Source organism: Cibotium barometz, chromosome 24 (genome assembly GCF_041138505.1).
Source record: "Cibotium barometz isolate CiBa-2024 chromosome 24, ASM4113850v1, whole genome shotgun sequence".
Lineage (NCBI taxonomy): Eukaryota > Viridiplantae > Streptophyta > Polypodiopsida > Cyatheales > Cibotiaceae > Cibotium > Cibotium barometz.
The window spans coordinates 8,377,315-8,392,394 of NC_141069.1; the positions used below are offsets into that span (position 1 = coordinate 8,377,315).

Here is a 15,080-nt window from a genome sequence, read left to right on the forward strand (position 1 = left end):
TGTTGAAATATATGATGTACAAGTGATAAAGGGTGAGAGAAAGAGGTCATGTAGGTGTGAACACACCCCAAATAAAGTGGGCATGTGGGTGGAAAAGGGATCAACAGGTCCTATTATCAAGCCAGTAAGTCAATTATCTGCAATCTTTAAGACTTGTTGAACCAACCCTTACCAAGCTTATCACGAGCCAAAGCCAATAAACCACATGCCACACCTCACAAAGAGATGCCCAAGCCAAAACTAAGGATACCTCCACTTCACAAAAGATCCCCAAGGGTAAAGTACAATAAGTGTGGGTATCAAAAGCCAACCAAGGTGAAAAAGCCAAAGCGATTCCAAAAGTCAATATTATGAGCCTACAAAGTTGGTCTCTATCCTAAAGTGAGAAAGCAATAGCAAATTGAAGAATGGTCCAGCTACACAAGGTTGCGATAACCACAGAATGATCTAGCCCGAGGCTACTAACAAGGATAAAGACCAATTTGGGTGCCAAAGATGAAGTTTGCTCAAGGGTGCTACCACCAGCATAATACAAGAACCAAAATGTATCAAAAATCACTATCGTGCTCGAGAATACACCAATAGGTTGCACCAAAGTAAGTATAGGTGCCTCAAAAAAGGCAAGTCCAAAGTAGAGGAGCCATGGGTCAAGGGAGAAAGGAAAAAACTTCAAAGGAAAACCCAAGAACTCCCATCAACCTTTAGCCCCTAGGAGATTCCTTAAATCCCACTATTCCCTACTTCCACACTGACAATACGAGTAGAAGAGCATGTCGACCAACAAATCTTATTCCAAGGAAGCTCCAAAACGCTCAAATCTTCAATTCGTACATGGATTCTTCTTCTTTTTCCATCAGCACCTATAAATTTGCATAGCACCACTTAGTATGAAACCCATAGTAGATGAGGCTCTTTAAGGTATTATACTTTACCTTTTCCTTTGGTTAGTGATTTAAACCACTAAACTAGCGTTGACTTGGATTGCCACCATTAGTTTGCTAGGTACTGAACCAATTGGTGCCAAGCATGGGCAATTAGTTATTGTTGTGAAACTGCTTATAAACAAGGCAGTTGAGCACTCCCTTTGTTTGGTTTGCATGATGGGGTCCACATTTATCTTGGGTGGCGGATGGTGTGAACTCAGCTTAAGCACGGGTCACCTAACTAGCATTGACTTGGATTGCAGTTTGCTAGGCACTAAACCAATTCGTGCCAAGCATGGGCAATTAGTTATTGTGAAACTGTTTATAAACAAGGCAGTCATACACTCCCTTTGTTTGGTTTGCATGATGGGATCCACATTTGTCTTGGGTGGCGGACGGTGTGAAATCAGCTTAAGCATGGGGTCACGCTAAGCCGTCCTTAAATAGTCCCACACTAAAACTAGGAAAAAAGACTAAACATGGAGGGGAGAGAGTTTTGCTAGAAAGATCAAAAGACTTAGCAAATCAATCGTTTACAGTGGTTAGGCATAGATCACCTTCTTCTTGTATTTTTCTACTTCAACATTGACGAAGTCAAGACGTAGGCGTGACCCCGCTCTTCCGTAACTCCGAGTTCCGGAGGCAACGTAGACATTCAGAGAGAGTGGATCTCTCTCGCTCGCTCTCGCTCTGTCTCTTTCTAGTGAAGTTCAAGATTGATGGAGGCTCTGTAGAAATTCAGAGGGCGCCTCGTTTTGGATAGGAGGTGGCGACTATGGCGTGGAACGTATTCCAGTTCTGCACAGGGCTCCGGATCGTGGGCTCGATCATGATTGTGGTGGTGTTGGCTGTGGTGGCTGTCTCCTACTATGCGGTGGTCATCGCCACCTACCTTCCGCAGCTGCGAGGAGCAACAACAGCAGCACCCCTTCATGACGTCGGCCTCGCCCTCCTCGTGCTCCTCCTCTTTCACGCGCTGGTAAGTTCCCCCGACCCCGCCTCAAACAACACATCGACAGAAACGCTCTGCTCTGTTTCCTCGTGATCCCTGTTTCTCATTAGATCAGGGTCTTTAGTTTGTTCAAGGACAGATTATAACACTAAATACAGTTGTGTACTCTACCGATTTATCTTTGCGCTGATTTAACTTCCCAGAATCCAAGGTCAAGGTCTGTAACCGTCCAAAATACGCCTTCACGTTGAGGTACCATTCTTGCACTCATGTGCTGCACATGGTTGAAATATGTGGCCTGCTAATCAAGAGCTGCACTTGATGTTGAATTGTTGTATGGATGTCCAGGCCGGACATCAAGATGGTAAGTCGGGCTTGCCTTGGAAGAGGAGGTGTCAGGGGTTTGTCGTGACAAATAAAGATCCCCTAAACATTAGACATAATCAACGTTAATCCATGTTAGGCTCCGTAGGCTCGAGCTTACCACCCATCCATAGATCCATAGATCTAATACATCTGATCAGCCCCATGCGTAGGGTCAAGGCTCTTGTCCATATAGACTCACACCAGTTATCCCCACCAAGACCTATTGGCTAGCTCATGACCTGAAATATACCAGCTGACCAGTCCATGGGGACCTATAAATAGGTGCCTTTAGCCCCACAAGGATCATTGTCAAATAGTCTGCCTTCATCAGCAGTCAAGCAGTCTAGAGCAAGTCCAAGTGTGCATCTGAAGGCGAGGACTCTGCATATGTTATCAACTTGAATGCTTCTCTGTCTGTTGATTGCTTTGTATTTCCCGCAGCATTGTATGTATTATCTTGTGTCTCTATGTACTTTCCTAGGCTCTAACACCAATTGTCAACCTTTGGCTTTGGCCCTGATGCCCACTCTAGCCCTACCAGTGTAGTGATTTTTTTTGGAGCATCCTCTGTGTTCTTTGCTTGATTCAGGTAGAATCAAGGGAACCTAGTAGGGTTTGGGGAAAGTTCCTTGGGGAACTTCTTTGCCATTACCACTTTTCATCATGTCTAGGTATGAGCATATGCCGGCTTGGGCCAAGATGCTATCAGCCAATCTCGTAGCAAGAGCTAAGGTAGGAAGGTTTTACTTTCATTGTTGTGGTCCAGCAAGGATGTTGGCCTCTAGGCACACAACAGGAGTGGCCAAAGTGCAAGGAGATTCTAAAGGAAGGAGTTCTTAACTTGCCACTCTTGTACAGAGTGTTTGTTAATCACCTTAGCTTCCTTCCTTTTTTTCACTGTAGAACACTTGCCTATGTCCTAGGGTTTTCGGAGATAGAAAGAAGAGTACAATGGAATCACACACAACACACACGAGAGTCTTAAACTACTGTTTGTGTTATGCACAAGAAAGAAGTAATACAATTGAATCTCTAGTGCAATGGATATGGCTGTGCAGCGCAAACGACCAACTAAACACCTCCTAGCTAGCTTGTGTGTAGAGAAACATTATGTTGGAGGCTAGCGTTGAGCAAATGCAGATGATTATGATGATTTGGCTACCCAGGTATATATATGCACCAATCCACTAGTCGGTTTATTTTACTGCTTTCGACCAGGTTCATTGTGTGAAAACAGCATTTTTCCCAGCCCTAAAAAGGGGATTTTACTGGGCTTTATTGGTTATTTTTGTGTATTTGCTGCTAGCCGACAGCCTTTAGGCTGGCTGACCAGCTCTCCCACAGCCTGTATATAGGTTAGCCTCATCATACATCATTGTGTACCACTTCAAAGTTCATAGACATATTCGGTAACACTTCTGCTGCTGTTGCTACTGCCGGGGACTGCACATCATCTGCTTCATCATCATCGGCTCTTCAGGTCAGCACATCAGGCCACACCTTGGGACAGCAGCCCTCTCTCTGCTACAGGTCAGTACCTCAGTGTTTTATATCAGGCCATACTTTGGGACAGCAGCCCGCTCTCTGCTGAAGTAGAGGACTTCAGCATTTTTCCTCAGCTCATGGGACAGCAGCCCACTCTCTGCTACACAGTACATCACTTTAGTGTTTTATCATCAGCACCTATCTTGGGACAGCAGCCCACTCTTTGCTACAGTTTACCTTGGGACAGCAGCCCACTCTCTGCTCACCATCTCACACTACTCGGGACGGCAGCCCTGTCTGCTCCTCACCACTCTTCAGGTACGCAGCACCCTTGTCACCAGAGCGTGCACCCTTGTCATCAGAGCTTGCACCACTACATCACTCGGGATGGCAGTCCTATCTGCTCTTCATCTACCACCTCGGGTACCGCAGCACCCTTGTCACTAGAGCGTGCATCACTTCATCTTCCGTTGCCACTACCACCTCGGAGTGCCTCTACATCCACTGACGCGAGCCTTCGACACCGACCACCTCTCGGAGTGCTTTGCTTCACATCAACGCGAGCCTTCGTCATCGACCATGCTTTAGCTCCGACATAAGCTCTGCTTCTGCACTGGTCTTTCTACTCAGAGTCACCTCACATCAGAGGGCTCTTGTACATATGTTTGCTCACCATTATATATAGACTCACTCACCTATTTCATGTTTTGCTCTGATCTCTTGTACATCTGGTCCTTTTGTCCTTTTGGCCTCACATTCATGACTTGCCATGTCATCACTAGCCATGTGGCAATGCCACGTACCTGCCTGCCAACGAGCCTATTTGCAGTGTACCACATGTGAGGTGTGTGACATTCTCCCCCACTAATTGTCCTCAGCTGCACAGTGTCCCTATAAAGTGCCCTTATCCAAGCAAAGCTCAACGGAGGTACGCAAGATTTCGGACATTGCAAGACCACTTTGTGTCCAGTGTGAAGGCTCACATTAGACCTACGAAGACTCTTGCAGACGACCAATTTTACCTGATCCAACATTTTTCCGTTTGTCCAACTGTCCAAGAAAATACATTGCAGAACACCGACTATCCTCTGGTAGCCCACGAGATGAACGTTGTAGAGATAGGGTGGAAAAATTGCACTATCCACACTCCAGCCACTAATGTATCAGCTTAGATGGATCACAATTCGTACTTGCACCAATGCCAATGCACCCTAAAGGAAGAAAGAAGAACCACGGACAAGACTCCTAGAGTTGCACAAATGTGTATCCAGCAGTACGGCTTGGCATTTGTATGTCTAGACCACCATCCTATGGTACATATTCCAAATAATACATCTGTTGATATACCGAAGAAAAAACTCAACAGTCTCCAAGAAATCTGTGCAATGTGAACTTTGAAGACACATCCTTCTAAGGTGAAGACAACTTCGATGATCTGTCCTTTGGTGTCTCCATGACATCCAACAACAAGGATACTTCACCCAATGCAAATGACGGATGCTTGGTGGAGTCGCACTTGAAACATTGATGGGACAATCGCTTGGTTTGGAACTCCTCCTGAGGGAGTCGTGTTTGCAACTCTCCTCCACTAGAGTTGCTACTATCCTCCATGGTCTGAACAACTTCATCTTTAGGAATTTCCTTGCCCTTTTGCTGCCAGACTTTCTACAGAGTTCCAGATTTGGAACCCCCTTTTGCTTCTCTAGGGTCGCAACAAGACGAATTGTGTTCAAAAGATCATGGGGCTGATGTGCACGAACATTTGAAAGTGTACAAGGACGGTTTCAAACCATTCACAAAGCGCTCAACTTGCTCCGATGGTCGGACGGTCCTCGAAAGTATGAGCAGAAGCTCGTGCTAGGTAGTCGATTATGTAATATGCGGAAGCTTCGGAGAAGGATCGGTACTTTAAAACTCAGAAATCAGCACTCTTTTCGCGACGGAATTAACGCACAAACTGAAAGGAGATGTGCAGAAAATAGAGAGAGAAGGGGGAGATGGAGAGGACACAGTATTGGTCCCAATTACCCTCTGTAGGCCCCCCACCACGGATGGTGTATTTGCTTTATTAGAATGATGTAAATCTGAAAAACAAATACAGAAAACTTGACCTTTTCTTGGCTGGAAAATCTTGCCCTTGACCTGAATCCTTCACCCCTTTGCGTTAGCAAGCCCTTGGCTGTCTTGGCCCCTTGGTTTGCTTGAGCACTTGGTGAAAAATGAGATGAATGCCAGTCCGAGTAAGCGTAATACGCAGTGCTTAACTATTGTTGATAGGTTTAGCAAATTTGTTATGCTTATTCCGTGCAGGGCCAATGTGACCGCCGAAGATGTTGCCCAGTTATTCATTCGGCATTGGTAACCGATTGGCGGGATTCCTAGGACCATAGTGTCAGACCGAGATGCCAAGTTTACCAGTCATTTTTGGAGGGCCTTGTTTGATAATTTTGATACTAAGTTGAATTTTTCCAGTGCATTCCACCCACAGACAGATGGCCAGACAGAGATATACAACTAGTTGGCCTTTGATGTGCTGAAGTGTTATGTCCACGATCAGCAAGGTAAGTGGGAATCGTTTTTGCCTTTAGTTCAAGCTGTTTTGAATGACTCTTTTTCTTCAGCTATTGGCAGGACTCCATATGAGGCAGCGTTTGGAAGACCTTTCCAGTCGTCGTTAACCAGGACTTCGTCTTCAGTATCGGAGGCGAACAGAGTGACAGAGTCTTACCAGGAGATCCTAGAGTCAGTAAAAGACAGATTGGCTAAAGCGCAAGAGGCCTACACTCGACAGGCCAATAAAGACCGAAGGGATATGAAGTTTTCAGAAGGAGATTGGGTGTATCTTCGGATTATGAAGCAAAGATTGAAGCAGGTGGGCAAGCGATGCCCGAAGTTGTCTTTCAGGAGCTTCTGACCATTTCCCATCCGGAAAAAGATTAATGAGGTGTCTATGCAATTAAAGCTACCTCCGAGTTGGACTATGCACGATGTATTTCATGTCAGTTGGTTAAAGCCATATGCAGGTCCATCCCCTTCAGAGGTCAAAGACGAAGCGGAACCAGACATTATTGATGAAGCAGAAGTAATGGTTCCAGAATAGATCCTTCTGCATCGTTTCAAGCATGGGTCAGGCCGAAGACTACGACGTTTCAGGACCGAGGAACTCATGAAGCGGTATGGCTCGACAAAGACTTTTTCGAAGACTATCCGGCATTATTGACGGATTATTTGGAGGCTATGCAGCTTCCGTCAAGTTAAGCAGAAGGGGATGTCACGTGCATCCCGCACTTGGATGCCACGTAGACATTTATGTACAGAAGGTGCAGGACCTGGGATGGTGAACTGGTCCCATGTGAGCCCAGTCCGGGACGAGTCAGCCAGGGATCCATCTCAGTCGTCCGAGGTCAGGTGTGCATTGTCCTGCACATGAGTCCGAGGGCAGGTGTGCACTGACCTGCACATGAAACAGTGCCAGTCCGCGCTGTGAGTCTCCCTCTAGAATGATGTCAGTGGTTCTGTGTATTTGGTATGGTACCGGATGCCAGATCACTGAGTAGATTATGTTTAGGACAAGGGGCCAGCCCATAGGGCTACCCCGGAGCTTAGTATGGGCATGGGAATGGTGTGAAACCATCCCCATGAGGGCCAGGAAGGCCCAGGCTGGACCCACCAGCCATGGAAGGGCTGTGGGACAGCCCTAGGGCAAAGATAAGGCTATTTTCAGGAGCATACAGCCTTTAAATGGCTGTAGGGCATGTATGGGGCAGCCCATACAGGCTGCCTAGCTTTGGGATTGTGGGCAAAAGATGTGCCCAGCCCTTAAGAAGCAGGCGCCTGATGACCAGCCAGCTAGGAAGTGATGCGTAGGATTTATGGGGATTTTTCCAACATTTAATGAGATTTTTCAGCATTAAATGCTGAATATCTAGTCGTGGGACATATTTGATGCTGGCCGCCTGCCCTTATGTTGGCCGACTGCCCCTGAAGGGTAGTATAAATAGAAGAGAGCCATAATCCCATGAGGCAGATTTGTGACAAAGTCCATCGAAATGTCCTGGAAAGGACCCTCAGGAATTGGCAAAGGCTGTAACAACCCTATCTTCTTTCCACGAGGAGCTTTCACCTTTTGACAAATGTCACAGCGTTGTACATATGTAAACACATCACGCCTCATCTTTGGCCAATAGTATTGCCGTTCTAGTTTCTCCAGAGTCGAATTCATGCCCCTATGACCACCTGTAATGGCGTCATGGGCATCATGGAGAAGAGCTGCCCGGAATGACTTCATGACACATAGTCGGCCTTTGTAGAAAAGCCAACCATCGCGTATCAGAAAATGGCATGGTCCTGTGGCATCCAATGCCTGTTCCCACTGAGTACCGAATTCCTCGGAATCTGCGTACGTGTGCTTCATGTCTTCTAGTCCTGTACCAACAAGGTCAAGTCTAGTGGTCTGAACCGTAGATACTTGTCCCTTCCTGCTCAAAGCATCGACCACTGGATTGGCCTTTCCTGGAAGGTACTTAATCATACCACCGAACTGCTGGAATATCTGACTCCAGCGGTGTTGTCGATCACTCCACTGTGTACTTGGCATCGTCTGAATCCAGCGCAATGCCTGATGATCAGTGCGAACCTCGAAGTCACGGCCATACAGGAAATGTTTCCAATGTTTCAAGGCCTGTATAACTGCTAGGAGTTCACGATCATAGACTGAGTAGTTCTTTGGCTGACTCGTCTCGAACTGGGCTCACATGGGACCAGTTCACCATCCCAGGTCCTGCACCTTCTGTACAGAAATGTCTACGTGGCATCCAAGTGCGGGATGCACGTGACAGATTACTTGCTAACCATGCTTCTACTATTGGGCAAAGTGCTCCCATGGGACCAGTTCACCATCCCAGGTCCTGCACCCTCTGTACAGAAATGTCTACGTGGCATCCAAGTGCGGGATGCACGTGATAGATTACTTGCTAACCATGCTTCTACTATTGGGCAAAGTGCTCCCATTACCACACACGGTAATAGTCCACAGGAATAAATTGCTTCAAGATTGCCTTGTGGCAATCATCCCAGCAAGTAGGTGTTAGAAGTCATCTCCTGTCTAGATTTATACACCAGGGCCTTTGTTGTGGGTGTGCCCGCCCTTATGATGTTTTATCATTTTTCCTCACTCCCCGCATTTTTCCCTATTTTTTCCCATTTTTCCTGTGGCTTGGGAGGCAGCCCTGAGGCGGCTAGAGGACCAGTAGCTGGCCGACTGCCTAGACATCAGTCGTGGACTTCTGTATGCTGGCCGACTGGATGTATGCAGTCGTGGGCCTCATTTGCTGCTGGCCGACTGTTGATGCAGTCGTGGAGCCTTTTCAGCAAGCCGACTGCTCATGTGGGGGCATATAAATAGGCCCCCGGCCCCCATACCACTCATTGTATCATATTCAGGATCTTCTTGTGTATATCAGAGCAGAGTTACACGCCTACATCTATCTCTCTCTTGTGCTGTTTTTCTGCCTGCGTTTTTTTGCTCTTGTGTTCCCAGATCTTGTCATCATCTCCGCTACATATTCTGACATGGTATCAGAGCCTAGGCTCTAGATAGGTCTTGGGATTTGTGTGAGCAAGAGGGGGACTGTTTTGTGGCTGATTGGTGGACTGTTTTGGGCTGATCGGGAAGAGAAGGTGCAAGAGGAAGGCGGGCTGATTTGCTGGACAGCCACTTGCAGGTTTTAGTTCTTCTTTGTTCCCACCCACCCACCCTTTTCAGAGTACATCCCCGCAATGGCAGATCTGTTTGAGATGGCCGAGAGACATGTGAAGATCCCGACACTCCCCACGTTCCCGGTGGACCGTCAGTTGGACGGGAGCAACTACGGCATATGGAAGGTTATGATGGAATCTGTTCTGGAGTCCTACGACCTCGCTGATTTCGTCATTGTTGGGGTTCCACGGCCGGAAGTTGAGGAAGGGGAGTTACCGTCGACCCGAAAGGACCGGGAGGCTCAGACACACATGTGGGGTCGTGTCAACGCCAGGGTCCGATCGTTTATTTTCCTCAACTGCACACCACAGGTAATCAATCATGTAAAGCACATAACGTTGGCCAGAGGTATGGCAGCATTTGGCTTCTCTTTACAACAGGGTATCGCCCATGAAGAGGATTTCCTTGGAAGTACAGATGCGGGTTATGAGCCCTGCAAAGTCGTCGACGATGCGGGAGCATATTAACAAGCTACAGGCTCTTCAGCAGGAAGTTCTTCAGGCTGGAAAGGAGATATCGTCAGAGGACATGGCCATAACGTTGCTGTCGCACTTGCCCTCTTCGTACTCAGCATTTTACTCGTCTTTGATTACCAGTGGCAGGCTCAGCACCATCACGTGGGAGGAGCTTGTGCCCATGGTCCTGGACCAGGAGGAACGATTCACGAACCCTCCTCAGGGTGGAGGTTCGGAGGCCTTAACTGGCCAACGGTCGAAAGGCCGTAACACGGGCAAAGGGAAGGCTTCGTTGGAGAAGTCTTCTGAGAAGAAGTCCGTTACTGACAGCGAGAAACTAAAGGCAAGGAGGACCTGTAATGATTGTGGCGAGAAAAGCCACTACTGGAGGCAGTGTCCCAAGCGGAAGACCGAGAAGGATGAAGATTCCTCAGCAACAATCATGAAGACTCCGGCTTTTGTGCACCTGGAGGTGGTGGACACCGATGTTTCATTTTCTTCAGGCAAGGAGGAGATTGGAGGACTCTCCGCAACGGATACTCGGGAGTGGATTCTAGATAGTGGTGCTTCCAGGCACATGACTCCTTCCCGTTTTGGTTTACAGGATCTCTGCAGGCTTTCTGGTCACATACTTACTGGGGATACATCCACTATCCCAGTTCACAGTGAGGGCAAGATGGAGATAGTTCGTGATGGCAGAGGGGGGAAGCATTCCGCCCAGGTGTTGTATGTTCCGTCACTTGGTTTTCATCTGTTGTCAGTGCATCAGGTTTGCAAGACTGGCGTATGGGTGGAGTTTGATGAGCATTTTGTTGCTCTCCGGGACAAAGCAATAGGCCAGGTGGTTTGGGAAGGTGGAGTGGAGAATGGAGTTTACAGGCTTTCAGCACTCTCTCTCCCAGGTCCTCGGGTTTGTGATGAGTGGCAGTCTGGTAATGGCCACTTAAGTGTGGATACGCTGCAGGTGCGGGCTTTTCGGGACCAGATGGTGGATAGCTTGCCAGTAGATGGCAGCAGTTGGCAGGAACTTTCCAGTACTGATGTTGGTAGTTCTTGTGTTCGTCAGTCAGAGGAAACTGAACACGTCACTTATGCTCTGATGTCTCGTAGTATTCGGGACAAAGAACCTCCAGTAGATGAGGATGTTCTTTCCACGGGGACCTTTCGGAAAGCCAGGCAGGTGGCAGTTGATTACTTGCAGACGGAGGTGCATACTCCAGGCCTTGTGGTTCCGGATTCAGAGGGGGTGGTTGACAGGTTTCAGAAGGCCTTGCGTGGTCTTCATCAGGTTTCCGGGACTTGTTTGTGTGTCGTAACAGGTGTTGATCCTTGTGCGCAGGTTGATGCCTCTTTGACTCAGAAGCAGAATGGTTCATTGATCTGGTTGATGGACACCAGATTGGACGGGAGCTTCCTGATGAGGCAGTTGAGCTCATGGTTGCAGATGACTCTTTGGGAGGCAGGATTGCGTTTCCTGTGGTTTCTGCGGCATGGGAAGGATCATGGACTCTTGTACACAGGAGGGGGATTGTTGGATGGAGTCCGACTCCACGGTTGGAGTGACTTGGTTTGGGGAGGAGATCCGGACACGAGGAGCTCTACTTCAGGCCCAAGAGCAGTTTTTCGGAGCAGTAGGAGATAGTCATCTTTTGCCTTGTCGATAACAGAGGCAGAGTACCGGGCTGTTTGTGATGCTGCTTGTGAGGTGGTGAGGATGCAGAGGTTGCATTGCAGGATTGGGCTTCCACTGGAGGAACCCATGGTCATCCAGAGGCACTTTGTTCGTGAACAGATCGTTGCTGGTGACATCTTCCTAGAGTTCTGTTCGACGGAGGACAGTACGGTGGACCTCTTCATGAAGTCGCTATCTCAGGATTTGCTCAGGCGGCACCCCAGCTCCCTGTGGTTGGTTTCACAGCTAGGAGCTGAGAGGGGGTGTTAGAAGTCATCTCCTGTCTAGATTTATACACCAAGGCCTTTGTTGTGGGTGTGCCCGCCCTTATGAGGTGTTTTATCATTTTTCCTCACTCCCCGCATTTTTCCCTATTTTTTCCCATTTTTTCTGTGGCTTGGGAGGCAGCCCTGAGGCGGCTGGAGGACCAGTAGCTGGCCGACTGCCCAGACATCAGTCGTGGACTTTTGTATGCTGGTCGACTGGATGTATGCAGTCGTGGGCCTCATTTGCTGCTGGCCGACGGTTGATGCAGTCGTGGAGCCTTTTCAGCAGGCCGACTGCTCATGTGGGGGCATATAAATAGGCCCCCGGCCCCCATACCACTCATTGTATCGTATTCAGGATCTTCTTGTGTATATCAGAGCAGAGTTACACGCCCACATCTATCTCTCTCTTGTGCTGTTTTTCTGCCTGCGTTTTTTTCCTCGTGTTCCCAGATCTGGTCATCATCTTCGCTGCATATTCTGACAGTAGGAAGTGGTGCCTAAGGTGGTCTTCCAACCACAAGAGGGTGGTGTTGGAAATTGGGTGGGGGGCCAAGTCCCGGGAGGTCATCTATCCTAGTTGTGTTAATGCCAATGCACGCTTTACTAGAGGTTTCCACAAATTCGTCTAGCCATCTAGATCCCAAAACCTTAAGGTGATGGAGACCTCTGGTCTATCCATTTTGTGGAAATCTCCTAGTGCTACACTTTGGCACCACTTTTCTCCCTTGTTGCCAACTTGTTCACTTTTTCTTAGCTCAAAGGTTGAACTTTGTCCATGGCTTCAAAGACTTAACTTGGCTACTCTTTAGTTACTGGGCCAAGTCCCGGGAGGTCACCCATCCGAGTTGTGTTCACACCAATGCGTGCTTACCTTGTAACATGCAGAAGCTTATAGATAGGATAGGGTTTAAGGCAATGATGCAAAAGAGGAGGGTTTTGCCTCTCCCTAAACCGCTTCATGTGTCACAAGCACGAAAACTAGATTGCAGCAATTGGAGTTGACAGTCCAACTCCGTTTCCATGGCCTTGCTAAGACGATATGGAAACTTGCTCGGGGGTTTCGAACTTGGGAGGAGTTTAATTTTGTGGTCCTCTGGTCTAGATGGGGGGAGCTTAGGAGGAAGGTTGTCTTGAAGAAAGATCTTTTAGAATTGGTCATGGAGGGCCTTGTACTTCTTAGAAGAACTAGGAACCATCTGGGTGGCTTGAACACAGATCACCACACATTTTGCACCTTTTCGAATCTCTCGTTTAGCTTGGATATGGCTAATGACCAAAAAGCTAGTTATCCTTGGCTCACATTTTATGATCACGGGAGCCTTGGACACATTTCGGGTAATTTGGAAAGTGTGTTGCTCCAAGTCAATGTCTAGTAGATTCCTTGAGATTATTGCTAGTAGATTTCACTACATCACAGGATGGCATCACATGAGGATGTCAATTGACTGTTAAGTGCATGTCTAGTACCATGGATTTGTCACAGGCTTTATGCCTTAGGAAAGGGGCGAGCATGAGCTAGTCAATGTCTGGGTTAAACTTATGAAACCACTGGATTCCTAAGATAATGTATGCACCTACAATAGGGGCAACTGTTACCATTTGGTCCCTTCACTAGTATTGATCAGTGTTTTGGGGCAAGCCCACACGTAGAACATAACCAAGGTGACAACGGGGATTTTCCACAGAAGAAAGTTGAAGCATTCACGGGAAAAGATTGGCAGATGGCTACACAGCATGAGCAACATGGGAATTTAATCATTAAAGTGACTTTTAAGGTTTATAAGTCAGTGTGTTGGCCTTTGGCCCAAGATCCTCCCATAGTTAGCAATTTTTTACCATCCATAGGTGGCCACCTGTAGGTGCTTATTTATCTACTCGTAGGTGATGCCGCTGAGGAAGCACCAAGGGGGTTTTGAACCCAGGACCTCTTGGTTCTAGGCAAACACCTTCACCACTTGAGCTAACCTCTCATTGGCTAGCTGGACATATTATTATTATTATTATTATTGTGCATGTACAAGTGGTCAGAAGCGGGTGCCTAGCCACAGCTTGGGGAGCAAGTTGGGGAAAAGCATAAAAGCAATCATTTTTAGCAGTCAGGCCACTTTTGGCATAAAAGGAAGAGCATAGGTAAAGATAGAGTTGGTTGACTCTATTAAAAAGCAAGGGATGGCTGTTTTTGAGAGCATGCGCATGAAGAGCTCTAGCCGACTACCGTTTTCCCTCCTCTTTGTGCTGAAGGGCTGCTAACAGCCCCCTCTCCTGCCCACAAGCCTCCTTTGGCTTGGGAAACTATCTATATAAATAGAGAAGAACACTATCTTGGTCCTCCCGAGTCGGAAGTGCCCTGGGAGCCCTAGATGAGTCACTAGAAGCATCTGAATCATTGTCCTGTGTCTTGTCTTTGCCCTTCTTCTGGGATGAAGACTTGCCCTTGCCCTTGTCCTTCTTCTTGGACAAGCAGTCTTTAGACAAATGTCGTTTCTTCTCATGTGACATGAGAGGGATTGATCATAGTAAAACAACCTTAGGCTTAACTAAACTGCACTTAGAAATACTTAAGAGATAGAGAATGGTTTCAATGCAAATGCAATGCAGCTATAGTAAATGCAATGGTTACAACGAGATCTATGAATAGATATGTCTGTCCTAAATAAGTATCCTTCTCGGGAAGAGAGAGATAAGCTGAATAATGTTGAATGTTCCTTTCTCCAATGCTGAGGTCCACCTTTGAGATGCTGGCTTTCCTCTATGTAGGAGGCAGGAGACGGCTGAATGCTGATTATTGACTATATGTTGACTATGGATGATTCCCTTGCTCCTTAGGTTGGAAATGCTGAGAAGAAGGAGATGCCTGAAATGAAAGATGCATATTCTATTTATATGGATTTTATGCTGCTGATCGGCCAGGCTTATGCTGTGGGCCTGCATGTTTGGATCTTCCACGACCACATAAATGCCCAAATTCCTCTTTATCTGCTGTCGGCTAGTTCCACCGGCCCCGACCTGCTGTGATGCATGCCCTGAATGCTCTTGATACTGCTGTAGGTGCTGTAACAGCCCCATACAATTGCTGGAAATGTTGGATTAATGCTTGAAAGTTGAATGCCAAGAATGCTCTACGTAATGCTTATGAATGCCTAGAATGCCATGTCACTTGTACACCAATTGGGTGTGTACGTGACATCCCACAAGAGTAG

The 15,080-nt window shown here is 47.4% G+C and overlaps 1 protein-coding gene across 1 annotated transcript in view; it reads left to right on the plus strand.

Annotated features, from left to right (window-relative positions):
* Positions 1-1,497: 1,497 nt before the first annotated feature.
* Positions 1,498-15,080, plus strand: part of LOC147624875 (putative protein S-acyltransferase 14) — a 31,519-nt gene continuing 17,936 nt past the window's right edge. Inside the window, exon 1 of the mRNA XM_086818113.1 lies at positions 1,498-1,902. Coding sequence (XP_086674239.1) covers positions 1,699-1,902 — 204 coding nt within the window. The 5' untranslated portion in view covers positions 1,498-1,698. The remainder of the gene's footprint in view (positions 1,903-15,080) is intronic.